Below are 13,227 nucleotides of genomic sequence, written 5' to 3' on the forward strand. Positions count from 1 at the left end.
TAAATTGTCCCCAAAATACTCCATGAACTGACCTTCCAAGTTATCTTTGGAAATTGGATTCATCCAATCTATATGTAGATTTAAATTACCCATGATTATTGACATACCTTTCACAAAGACCAAATTATTTATTCTTGTACATTCTATCCCACAGAGTGATTATTGTTAGGGGGACTATAAACTACAATTATAAGTGACTCCCAACCTTTGCTATTTCTTATCTCTACTCAAACCGATCCTATATCTTGATCCTTAGAACTAAGGCAATCTCTATCTATTTTCATAATGCCATCTTCATTAACAAAGCCAACCTTCTGTCTTCTGCTAGCCTCATGTCCTTCTGAATTGTCATAACCATTAATCTTTCAGGACCTAGCCTTTAACATCTTGCAGTCATGTATTTGTAATGGAGATCAGATCTTACTAACGCATTTCTGTTTGAATTGTGAATTCATCCATATCGTTAACAATTCTACACACATCAGGTACAGAGCCTTTAACTCTGTAGCACATTTATCACAAACTTGCTCCATTGCATCACTATTTAGTTTAATGCTCTTTCTTTCATCCTAGTTATACTTCTTACTAGAACACGATTCCCAACATGAATTAGGAACATCATCCCAGCTCACACTTTCCCCATTACTAGAGCCAGTGCCCAATAAATCAAAACCTATATCTCCAGCACCAAACTCCAAGCTACCCATTTAACTCCATAAGTAAATTTATCTTGTGCCAATTTGCTTGTGGCTCAGATATTAGCCCAGAAATTATCAGGTTTAAGGTGTTGCTTTTCAATATAACCAATAGCTGCTTTTCTAACCTTAATTCTGTTGTTGGTGCCTACATGAACTACAACCATTGGATCTTCCCCTTCCCACTGCAAGTTTCTCTCTAGCCCAGAGCAATTATCCCGAGCCCTGGCTCCAGGCAGGCAACACACAGAAAATTATGCCAATTCCCACTTACTATACTGTCCTCAACTACCATGACATTGCTGTTTACTCTCCCTCGCTTGAATGGCCTTGACATGTTGCAATATCCAGCTCACTCGAGGAACGAGGGACTGTAGCTCCAAGGTTGGACTGAATAGGCTGTGTCTTCTGTCCTTGGATCAAAGGAGTCTGAGTGGAGATTTGACCGAGGTGATAAAGTCTAGCCCTGGAAAAAGCACAGCAGGTCAGGCAGGGTCTGAGGAACAGGAGAGTCAACGTTTCGGGCATAACCCTTCATTAAGACTGGAGAGGGGGAAGTGGGTTGAGAAATAAATGGGGGGGAGTGGAGCTGGGGGAAAGGGAGGTGGGATGGCAATAGGTGGGCGAAGGTCAGAAGTGATAGTGATAGGTCGGTGGGAAATTTGGAGTGGATAGGTGGAAAGGAAGATGGACAGGTAGGTCAGGTCAAGAGGACAGAGCCAAATCAGAGGGTTGGATCTGGGATGGAATGGGGGTGGGGGAATAGGAGATTTGGAAACTGGTGAATTCAGTGTTGAGGCCATGTTGCAGGTCCTGAGGCAAAAGGTGAAATGTTCCTCCTCCAGTTTGTGGGTGGCCTTATTTAGGTGGTGGAGGAAGCCGAGCATGGACATGTCGTTGGGCAAGTTGAATTTGATGGCCACTGGAAGATGGGGTTGGTTGGTGCGTATGGACCAGAGATGTTCCTTAAACTGTTCCATGAGTTTGCACTCGGTCTGTCCGATGTTGAGGAGACCACAACGAGACTAGTAAATGAGGTTCAAGGATATGCAAGTAAATCGTTGCCAGATTTGGAATGATCCTATGGGTCCTTGGTCAGAGGTGAGGGGAGAAGTGTGGGTTCAGGTTTTACACCTCTTGCGTTTGCAAGGGAAGGTGCTGGGTATGGAGAGGGGGTTGGTGGGAGAGTAGACCAAACAAGGGAGTCATGGAGGGAACAGTCCTTACAGAATGCAGATAGAGATGGGCAGGGTGGATTTGAAGTAGATGTCAGTGTTGCGTCAGTCACCAGAGACAGAGAGGTCCAGGAAGGGGAGAGTGGTATCGGAGATGGTCCAGTTGAAGGTCAGGGCAGACAGTGTTGGTGTGGTGGATGAACTGTTCAAGCTCCTTGTGGGAGAACAAGGCATTGCTGATGCAGTCATCGATGTAGCAGAGGAAAGGGTGGGGGATGGTGCTCATGTAATTGTGAAAGAAGGATTGTTCCACATATCCTATGAAGAGGCAGACTTAGCTGGGAGCCATGCGGGTACCCAAAGCCACCCTCCTAGTTTGTAGGAAGCGGGAGGATTCAAAGGAGACTTTGTTGAGGGTGACGACCAGTTCCCTCAATCAAATGGGGAGTGTCGGTGGAGTGGGACTGGTTGTGTTGGTGGGAGAGGAAGAAACAGAGGGCTTTTAGGCCTTCCTCATGGGGGATGCAGGTGTAGAGGGACTGGATGTACATGGTCAAAATGAGGTATTAGAGGCCGAGGAATTGGAGGTCATGGAGGAGATGAAGGGCGTGGGTGGTGTCAGAACAGTACAGGGAGCATCTCTGGTCCGTGTGCACCAATCAACCCGACACTCCTGCGGCCATCCATTTCAACTCCCCCTCTCACCTCCCTGATGACATGTCTATTCTTGGCCTCCTCCACTGTTGAAACAGGGCCACCCTCAAACTGGATGAGGAACACCTCATCTTCCACCTCAGGAACCAACAACCACACCTCCTCAATGTTGAATTCATAAGTTTCCAAACCTCCCCTCCGCCTCCACCTCCACACATACCCGCACCTCCACAACCTCCCCCCCAACCACCCCCCGACTCAGTTCTGCCCTCTTGCCCTGTCCTACCTGTCCATCTTCCTTCCCACCTATCCCCTCCACACTTCACACTGACCTATCACAATTACCTCCTACCTTTACCCACCTATCGCCATCCCACCTGCCTTTCCTCTACCTCCAGGTCCCCCTATTTATTTCTCATCTTCCTCCCTTCCCCCTCCCCAGTCCTGATGAGGGGTAACACCTGAAACATTGACTCTCTTGCTCCTCGGATACTGTCTGACCTGCTGTGCTTTTTCTGGCACCACACTTCATCGATTCCAACTTCTCCAGCATCTGCAGTCCTCACCATCTCCAATTTGATAGAGGTGTGTAAGTAGATACTTGCTGAACCTCAGCTGGAGTATTGTGTATAGTTGTAGGCGCTACATTGTAGGAAAGATGGTTACACACTGGAGGGAGTACAGAATGGATTTACAAGAATGGTTCCAAGCATGAGGATATAAGGTATGAGGATAGATTGAACAAGTTGGTACAGTTGTCCTTGGAAAGAAAAGGACTGAGAGGAAATTTGATAAAGATTTCCAAACCCATGAGTAAGCTGGAGGGAGTAGCTAGGGAGAAGCAGTTCCTGCTTGTACCAATTCTGTGATTCTGTGGTGGTGATCAGTTTAGATAAGGTAGACAAAGTAGAGCTGTTCCCATTACTTGATCATTCAAGGACGAGGGCATATAGTGTCAATGTTTTGGACAAAAGTTGGAAGGAGGGTGCGTGAGAAAAAAAGGAAGTGGAAATGACCTGGAACCTATTGCCAATGTTGGAAGCAGAGATGCCAATGATTTCAAAAGGAAATTGGATAGGTGTTCAAAGAAAAGAAACTTTCAGACCATGGGGGCAGAATCAGAGAATGCCTCACAGAAAGCCATCACAGAGTTGATGGGATAAATGGTCTCCTTCTGTGCCATAATGGCTGCATAACATTATGACAGTGACCAGTCTTGATTATAATCATGCTGTAAACATTACGCATTGCTGGAAAAGGCTAGGCTTAAGACATGCTCATAGCCCAAAGATAAAGACCTGATTTAGTTTATGTATGCACACAAATGGTTCTGGCTGGGCTCTCAGCCATGATGAAGCACGCAGCTGTATCCTTCTGGCTAAAACGTTAAATCTAAGTCTTGATCTGTCGCTTGGTTCACACTCACATTGATATATTTTATTTGCCTGTTGCTCTGCATTTTCTCCGTAAGGCTTCTGGCTCATTCAGAGAAGTGGCATTCTCCCCAGAGCCAGCCAGGCTTGAGAGTTTTCTGGTCATGTGTCATGATCCCGCGTCAAACTTTACCCAGAGGGGGTGGCCAACCTCTATAAAGCTGCAGAGTTGCAGAGCAAGACCGATTCTGCTGAAAAGCTGGGGCGGTCAACCTCACAGGGGTTCTGTCATTTGGTTTAGGACTCCCACTGTCAGTGACACACACATGCAGCATGCCTGCACCTGAGCGCAGTAAATCTCGAAGCTGCCATATGTACTGTCCCTGAAGCACAGTTCATTCCCACATGTTGAAGTTGCCTCTGGCACAGACCCTTCTCTGTCATTAACTGAGCAAGCCATACTTCTCCCTATTGCTGCTTTTAAACAGTCACAGCATAACATGTGTACTGCTGAAGATCAGCAAAAGAAACATGATCAAGGAACACAGAATCTATGGAACAGAAACAGTCCATATTGCTCAACAGAGTTCCACACATACTTGTTCCTCACTATCAAAATATCACTCTAATCCTTTCTCATCATGTACTTATCGTCTCCACGAGAGCATCTTTGTTCTTCACCTCAGCTATTAAATGGTGATATTTGGAATTGTTGATGTTGAGAAGGGTCTGGCTGCCCTTGTTCATAAGTCACTAAAAACTGGCATGCAGCTGCACCAAGAAATAAGGTAGATAAGTGGCACATCCGCCTTTATTGCAAGTAGATTTGGATACAGCAGTAAAGAAGTCTTGCTGCAATTGCATGCAGCCTTGGTGAGACTGCAGTTCAGTGTGTGTTCATAGTTCTGATACGCTTGCCATGACAGGAATTCAACAAAAGCTTCACCAGACTGATCCCTGGACATGCGGGATTGTCTTGGGAGGAGACATTGAGGAGACTGGGCCCCTATCGTCCAGACTCGAGACAATATTTAGGGCTCAACTGGGTATATGCAGAATATATGTTTCCTCGAGGTGGGGCTTGGAACTAAGGTGCACAGTCTTAAAATAAGAGGCAGGCCATTTAGGACTGATTTCTTCACTCTGAGAGTGTTGAATCTATGGAATTCTCTATTCCAGAGAGTTTTGGAGGTTTACTCTTTGAAGATATTCAAGACAGAAATCAATAGATTATGAGATATTAAAGTTGTCAAGGGAGATAGCATGGGGACAGTGTTGTTGAGGTAAAAGAGCAGTTATGATCAAGTTGAACAGCAGAGTCAACTCAATGTGCCAAAGAGCCTAACCCTGCTCCTGTTTCCATGTTCTTGTCTTCATCTTCTAACCATTCTGTAAATAAGCACTTTTCTCCTAAATTCCCTCTTGGACTTATCAATAACTTTCATATGTTTAGGACCCCTAGTTGTAGACATGCAACAACAGGGAACATCTGTACGTCTATCCCATGAAACCCATTCTTCATCTTAAAGGCCTTTGTCATGAGCCTCTGAAAATAGTTCCTGCTTGTTCATTTTGTCCTGACAATTATCGTGCACATGAGATACAATAAGAATGAATGTTTGATGAAAATTGGTGAATATCATTGAATGAGGAGCAGAGAGGATGATGAGTCGTGAATACAAAAGTAATTTAATAAACAATATTTCAGAGGGAAAATTAATTCTTTTCAAATTCTTGAACTAATGCAAGTGCAATACTGAACCCAAGAGAAAATGGAGGTGTCAGGATGAGGATGTAATAGTCATTATCACACAGTGCAATTTAAAAGTTTGAGCTTTCACTGTATCGTACAAGTGTTGTAAATAACCTTGTTTTCCACTTATTATTTCCCAGAGGTAGGTACTCATTCACCACCAGTCTACTTTATTAATGTGATTAATACAGGGGATCAGACTAACTCCCCAGTCACAGCAAGGAATGTAGCTTCAAATCTGCTTGACAGGTGTCCTAAACAAAAACTGATTGACAGCATCTGCAGTTCTATCAAAAACAAGTTCAGAGATCACTGGAAAAGCTCAGCAGGTCTGGCAGCATCTGTGAAGAGAAATCAGTATTAATGTTTCAGGTTGAGTGACCCTTCCTCCAACTTTGCCCAGTTTTGAGGAAGGGTCACTCGACCCGAAACGTTAACTCTGATTTCTCTTCACAAATGCTGCCAGACCTGCTGAGCTTTTCCAGCAATTTGTCGCTGATAGGCACGTATGCCTCTCAGTCCTGAGAAACAATGACCTTGATTTTCACTCCTTCATCTGGCAGATACCAGGAACAGGACCTTGACTATTTCTGTTCCTTCCTGAGCTGAGTGCAAATTGCCTGAATGAGTGCACCTCCAGATTCTCCAATAATTATTTATGCTTTGTTTCCCTGACTTGGCATGAAATTCTCAGTAGTCAACTAAATGCCACTTGTCCAGGAACTGCCTACACAGCTGCCTCCTGCCCATCAACTCCCTACATGCATTAACCATTTACTGAGGTCAACTCTTGGCTCGACTCTCCAGAAGACATTTTAGGGACAATATACCTTGGTGAGGTGAGGTGAGGTGATGTGACTCGCAGTGCACAGTTCTCAAATCCAGAGGCCCAAGTGAATGGGGCTGGGGGCATGGTTTCAAACCCCACCAGGGCAAGTAATGGAGTTTAGATTCAATTAATCAGTACATTTCGGTAATTTTTAAAAGACTGGAATTCAAAACAATATTTAGTGGTGACCTTGAAACCATCATTACTTGTTATACAAACACATTTAGTTCACTAAGGTCCTTCAGGGAAGGAAATCTGCCATCCTTACCTGGTCTGGCCTACACATGGCTGCAGACCCACAGCAATGTGGTTGACTCTTAACTGCCTTCTGGGAATGGGCAAAAATTGCTGCCTGACCATCCGGTGAATAAATAAAGACCTTATAAAGCTTTATAAAATCATGACGGCCATGGATAAGGTGAATGACAAGTGTCTTTTCCCTGGGGGGGGGGGGTGGAATCTTTCAAGACTAGGGGGCATATTAAGGTGAGAGGCGAAAGATTTTCAAAAGGCATGATGGGCAATTTTTTTCTACACAGAGTGAACTTCCAGAAGAAGTGGTGGATGCGGGTACAGTTGCAATGTTTAAAAGACATTTGGATAAGTACATGAATAAAGATGTGCGGGTCAGGTGAATTGGCCATGCTAAATTGCCCGTAGTGTTAGGTAAGGGGTATATGTAGGGGTATGGGTGGGTTGCGCTTCGGCGGGTCGGTGTGGACTTGTTGGGCCGAAGGGCCTGTTTCCACACTGTAAGTAATCTAATCTAATCTAAAAAAAAAGTAATCTAATCTAAAAAAATAAGAAATCTTTATAAGGATATGGGCCAAGCGCAGGCAGGTGGGGCTAGTATAGTTTGGGAATATGGTCAGAATGGACTGATTGGACCAAAGGGTCTGTTTCCGTGCTGTGTGACTCTATGACTCTTAATACTGGTCTTGACATAAACAGCTGAGAAAGAATATTAAAAAACACAAAGCTGATTTCAGTGGCTCTGTCTCCTCCTTTCCAGTGACTCCTTTCCCTGACACCCTCCCATAACCACCCCATCATCACCAACCCTTTCCGAGCTACCATCAGTTAAGAAGGAGAGTCCCTGGACTCGAAGCATTGACTCTGCTCTCTCTGCAGAGTTGCTGCCAGACCTGCTGAGTTTCTCCATCAATTTCGTTTTTTGCCTCAGGGTCTCTTTGAAAACTGTCTCTTTTTCCAGTTTGACAGATTGACCACTGATGAATAAAACTTAGGGAATCCTCCCCAGTTCTGGTAGGTAACACAGCCTTGAATATGAACAGCGACTCATATGGTATGACCTTTCATGAAAAGCCCATCAAAACCCAAATTTAATTCTGAATCAATTATCATCTGTAAATACGTTTCTGAAAATCAAAATAAAGCATGGTACAGCATATGGAACAGGTGTTCTTTTTATGTCTGATTATAAATGATAATGATAATTTAAAGTTCAGAGAGACCCATTAAATCCCAATTCAGTAAGCATCAAGCTGATTTCCTTTGCTGTGTAAGATTACATAACATATGAGGCATAGATTAAAGTATTTTATTTTGATTAATCTACAGCATGGCTGGTTATTTTTACAATTGCAAATATTATTCAGTTGATTTTTTTTTATCTTGTAGGTTATTCTGATCGGGTTGTGATGTTCACATTTCTGAGGAAGGAACAGTGAAGGTGGAGTGTTGGAAAATGGAATTACCAGCTGATGGGTATCCTCCAGATCAACAACAATATCTTGCTTCCAATTCCTCAGTGCAGGTTCCATATGGCTGGCAAGTAAACTACACACAACCAGGAACTGGAAGTGCTGCTACTAACCTACAACTGATGCCCAATTCTGTGCAATCTCAAGGGATAATAACTACGGCTAATCTATTGAATCCAGTGCCCAATTACCAGATAGCATGTTCAATGCAACAGGAAACCTTTCCTGGCTGTCAACCGCACTGTAATGAAGCGGGCAACAATATTTGGCATCCCGACCTGCAGAATAAAGAAACCTGGGCATCAGTTGGCTTACAAAATGTTAGCTATGCAAATCCCCCTGAGGAGAGCTCTTGGGATTGGCACCTTGCTTCAAACTACACAACACATGGCAGAGAATTATTCAGTTTCCAGAAAGATCCTGATGTGGAACATCCCAATGGGATTTCACCAATGACTCTGCAAGGATCAGGTGCAGGACAGACACCGTATCCCATTCTAGTTCCATATCCTGTAAATCCTGAACACCACGATCCATTTGATTCATTTTATAAAACGTTAATCACACCTTCAGCTCCCTTGGAACAGAGGGAAAACTTGACAAATGTTGGATGGTCTTTGTATAATCAACCAACACCACCCAGTCTAATGCAGGATGGCCAAATCCCACCATCTCTAAAACCAAATATGATGAGCTTGAATAGTGAGCCAGAATACGTTGGAACTGGTTATCAAGAAATGTCCACTCTGGGATTTCAGGATGTCATTCCTGTAAGCTCCAATTCACTTAGTTCCTCTTATCCCGCCTCTACAATGGATGCAAGTAGAAAATCCGAACACCAGTTGTGGCAAACACCAGTTGTGGATTCCAAATCTCTGCATTCGTCGCTCATACCGATAGGTTTTGAGGAAATGGGGTCATCCAATACAAACCTTCCTCATCAATATTCATGTGATGCACCTTTCCCAAAACCATTCAGCATCTGTGAAGCAGGCACTCGGAGTGCACAATCACATGTTTTGCCATCTACCTCACTGATAAATTTGTGTCCTCAATCAGAGGTCTGGACAAAGCTACCAGCCTCAGATTTTCCCACCTCTGACCATGAAGTCCTGTTTCAAACTTATAATAACAATGTAAGTAATGTTTTATGGAATGGGGAACTTTTTAAATTTAGTGTTAGTTTTCTGCATTGCCATTACCTTTCTACACTGACAAAGATATACTGTTTGCTTTGAACTTCAGTACAGTGTAAATAACTTAATTGTGTAGCTGAAATTTTCATTTTTCCAATGATTTGACAAGTATTTGGTTTGGATATCAACAACATGCATCAATGACATGTTGACATAGATGGAGAAAGAAATAGAGAGAGAAGGATACAGAGAGAACAGTAGAGTGTCAGAGAGAGAGAGAGGAATGGAGAGGGAGAACAGAAGGAGAGGAAGAAATAGAAAAAGAAACAGGATAGAGAAAGAGATAGAGGAAGAATTGAAGAGGGAAGGAGGGAAGAGAGAGAAAGGGAGAAGATTAGGCTTAAAGTAGAAATGCAGAGAGTGAGAGAGAAGGGAAAGTTTTTGACCATTTATTTGTGTTCATTTATTTTACTAAACAGCTGGACAGTGATAACATGAGCTGATTTCTCTTCTCTCACTTGCTATGTCTCCCTTTCTCTCTCTCTCGCACACAAAAACACACATATACTCACTCCCTCTCTCATATACACACACAACTGCATTTCTATACATTTCCAGTCATCTTCTTCCATTTCTAATATCTTGTGCCCATATTTATAGTAGAGCCATAATTCTGGGATTTTCTTAAGTTGCTCCAGGTCCAATGTGGCAGTGGTAACCACATTTTAGAATGGCCATTTTACTGAAGGTCGAACTGCAGCAATGTGAGGAAATTTCCATAATACCTATTTAAACTAACAGAGACCAACTAAAAACTTGCAGTAAAATTAGTATCAGCAATGCTATTCTCATTGTCATCTGTTACCAGGGTGAATGGGGTGGAGGGGCAGTGCATGAGAAGGTGGAATTCAAACACAATTAAATCAAGCATAACCTTATCGAATAACAGAGTAGGGTCAAGGGGCTGAATGGTCTAGCTCATATGTTTGTATATTATGATGCTATAACCATACCGTTCCTTTTATTGCTCTCAGGTCATCCCCATCCAATCTCTATTTCCTCCCTTGATCTCTCCAACCAGAAGTGTCTTGTTTCCTTGGCATTTTCTTTTCCTCTAACAACCCTCTCTAACCAACCACCATCACCAACTGCTGACAACTGCACATTCCTTATGTACTTGAGTTCTCTGCATATCCCTAACATACAGTAGGTTAAGTCCTGAATCAAACTGCAGACCATTCAAGAAAGTGCAGACAGACAAAACCTGGTTATTTTTATAATAATAGATGCATGTTGTAATTGTACACAATTACTAATGATGGTCCTGCAGTGACTTCACTGGAAGGTTGGTGGAATGCACATCAAATGTAAATACAGTCATTTTAGCTGGAATAAAAGCAGACACAATGTACACAAAAAGTCTCAAGTTTGGGTTTAACATTCTCCTTTGCGCAGCTACTCCTGTAGTTGGTCGAAAACTCCTACAAGAACAAAATGCTGCCAATGCTGGAAATATGATTCTATGATCTGAAATAGAAACAGAAAGTGAGAGAGAAACTCAGCAGGTCTGGCAGCATCTGTGGTGAGAGAAGTAGAGTTAACATTGACTCCAATAGGACACTCCTCCTACAGAGAAGTGGTACCGACTTGACATGTTATCTGTGTTTTTCTTTCTCCCAAATTGCTGCCAGACCAGCAGGGATTCTCCAGCACTTCCTGCATTTACATTCAGCACTGTGCCCACAACTTGCAATATCTAATTGTGGGATTGTGAATCTAGAATCCCTACAGTGTGGCAACAGGCCCTTCAGCCCAACAAGTCCACACCAACCCTTTGAAGAATAACCCACCCAGACCCATTGCCCTACCTATTACTCTACATTTACCCCTGACTAATGCAACTAACTTACACATCCCTGAACACTATGGGCAATTTAGCATTGCGAATTCACTTAACCCATACATCTTTGGATTGTGGGAGGAAACTGGAGCACCCAGAGGAAACCCACACAGACACTGTGAGAATATGTAAACTCCACACAGACAGTCACCCGAGGCTGGAATTGAACCCAGGTCCCTTGTGCTGTGAGGTAGCAGTGCTAACCACGCTGCCACCGCACTGCACCGGATTGTATAACCAGAAAATCTTGTGAAAGGAATCATGTGTGATGTGAAATTCACATAGTACTTTTCTCATGTATCTGATATTCTAATTTCACCAAAGGCAGGTTGGAACATGTAACCTTGCCCTACTCTGTTTTAAATGTGGATTGAAGATTCTCCTTTCCTTTGCAATATTAACTCCCACCTGAGGGTTAGTTTACTGTTCTTTCTGCAAACAAAATCTTATTTTCTCAAATGATATATTGACAATAGGATAGTGTGGCACACAATACATCTTTGACATCAGTTATGACCTTATTGATTCTTATGACATTTCCATTGCTTTCATATACTAAAAATTGGAAATATAGGTACTGCTGTAAAAGCAACTAAATAAAATCTCATGCTACATGGTAAATTCATTCATGGGGTATGGCGTTGCTGACTAGGCCAGAATTTATTGTCCCTCCCTAGTTGCCCTTTAGAAGGTGGTGATGAGATGACTTCCTGACCCACTACAGTCTATGTACTCTAAGGACACCTACACTGTTGTGGTGAGTTCTAGGATTTTGGGCCAGTGACACTGAAGGAACAGCAATATATTTCCAAGTCAGGATAGTGAGTGGCCCAGAGGAGAACTTGCAGATGCTCCCATGTATCCCATCTTTGGCAAATTTCTGCAGTACCTCTTCTGGACAGTACATAGTGCTGCTAATGAGCAAGAGTGGTGGAGGAAGTGGATGTTTACAGATATGGTGCAGGCTGCATTGTCCTGGATGGTGAAGTCTTGATCTGTACTCAACCAGGAAAGTGGGGAATGCTCAATCGCACTCTTGACTTATGCATTTTAGATGGGGGACAGGCTTTGGGGAGCTGAGGGGTGAGGTACTCACTGAAGTATTCCTAGCTCCTGACCAGCTCTTGTAGTCACAGTGTTTATGTGGAGAGTCCAGTTGAGTTTCTGGGCAATTGTAACCCCCAGGATGTTGATAATGAGAGATTCAGCTTCACATATGGTTCACATACCATTGAATATCAAAGGATGATGGTTAAATTCTCTCTTGTTGGAGATTTTCATTGCATAGGAATTTTTGTGGTGCACAAAATGGATACTATCTGGTTCATGATGCATTTGGACATGGGAATTTCCTGTGCCTTTTTTTGTGGGGGGGGGGTGGGGTTTGTTGGAGAGGGGTGTTACCACTGAGACACAGCAGAAAAACGTACTTAAAGTTTACGAGGTGCTTAAGACGCTTGCCTTCATTGCTCAGACCTTTGAGTGGAGGAGTTGGGATGTTGTGTTGAGGGTGTACAAGCTATTGGTGAGGCCTCTTCTGAAGTACTGTGTCCAGTTGTGATTGCCCTGCTATAATAATGATATTATTAAGCTGGAGAGGATTCAAGATGATTTACCAGAATGTTACCAGCAATGGAGAGTTTGAGTTCTGAGGACAGGATGGATAGGCTGGAATTTCTTTCACTGAGGCTAAAGAGATTGAGGGGTGACCATGTAAATGTCTACAAAATCATGAGGGGGAAGAGCTAAGAAGAATGGCAAGTATCTTTTCCCTAGGATGAAGGATTTCAAGAGTAAGGGGCATATTTTTAAGGTGAGAGGAGAAAGATTTAAAAAAGGACATGAGGTACTTTTCTTTTTACATAGAGAGTGGTTCATGTACGGAATGAACTTCCTGAGGAACTGGTGGATGCAGGTACAGTTACAACATTTAAAAAATATTTGGATTAGTACATGAATACACATGCACAGCAATATTGATAACTCCT

General features: G+C 43.0%; 1 protein-coding gene across 1 annotated transcript in view; it reads left to right on the plus strand.

Moving 5' to 3' along the window:
• The first annotated feature begins 2,024 nt into the window (after positions 1-2,024).
• The window catches only part of LOC132826622 (uncharacterized), a 34,764-nt gene continuing 23,561 nt past the window's right edge, over positions 2,025-13,227 (plus strand). Inside the window, exons 1-2 of the mRNA XM_060842578.1 lie at positions 2,025-2,223; positions 9,104-9,339. Coding sequence (XP_060698561.1) covers positions 2,025-2,223; positions 9,104-9,339 — 435 coding nt within the window. The remainder of the gene's footprint in view (positions 2,224-9,103; positions 9,340-13,227) is intronic.

This window comes from Hemiscyllium ocellatum, chromosome 23 (genome assembly GCF_020745735.1).
Source record: "Hemiscyllium ocellatum isolate sHemOce1 chromosome 23, sHemOce1.pat.X.cur, whole genome shotgun sequence".
Lineage (NCBI taxonomy): Eukaryota > Metazoa > Chordata > Chondrichthyes > Orectolobiformes > Hemiscylliidae > Hemiscyllium > Hemiscyllium ocellatum.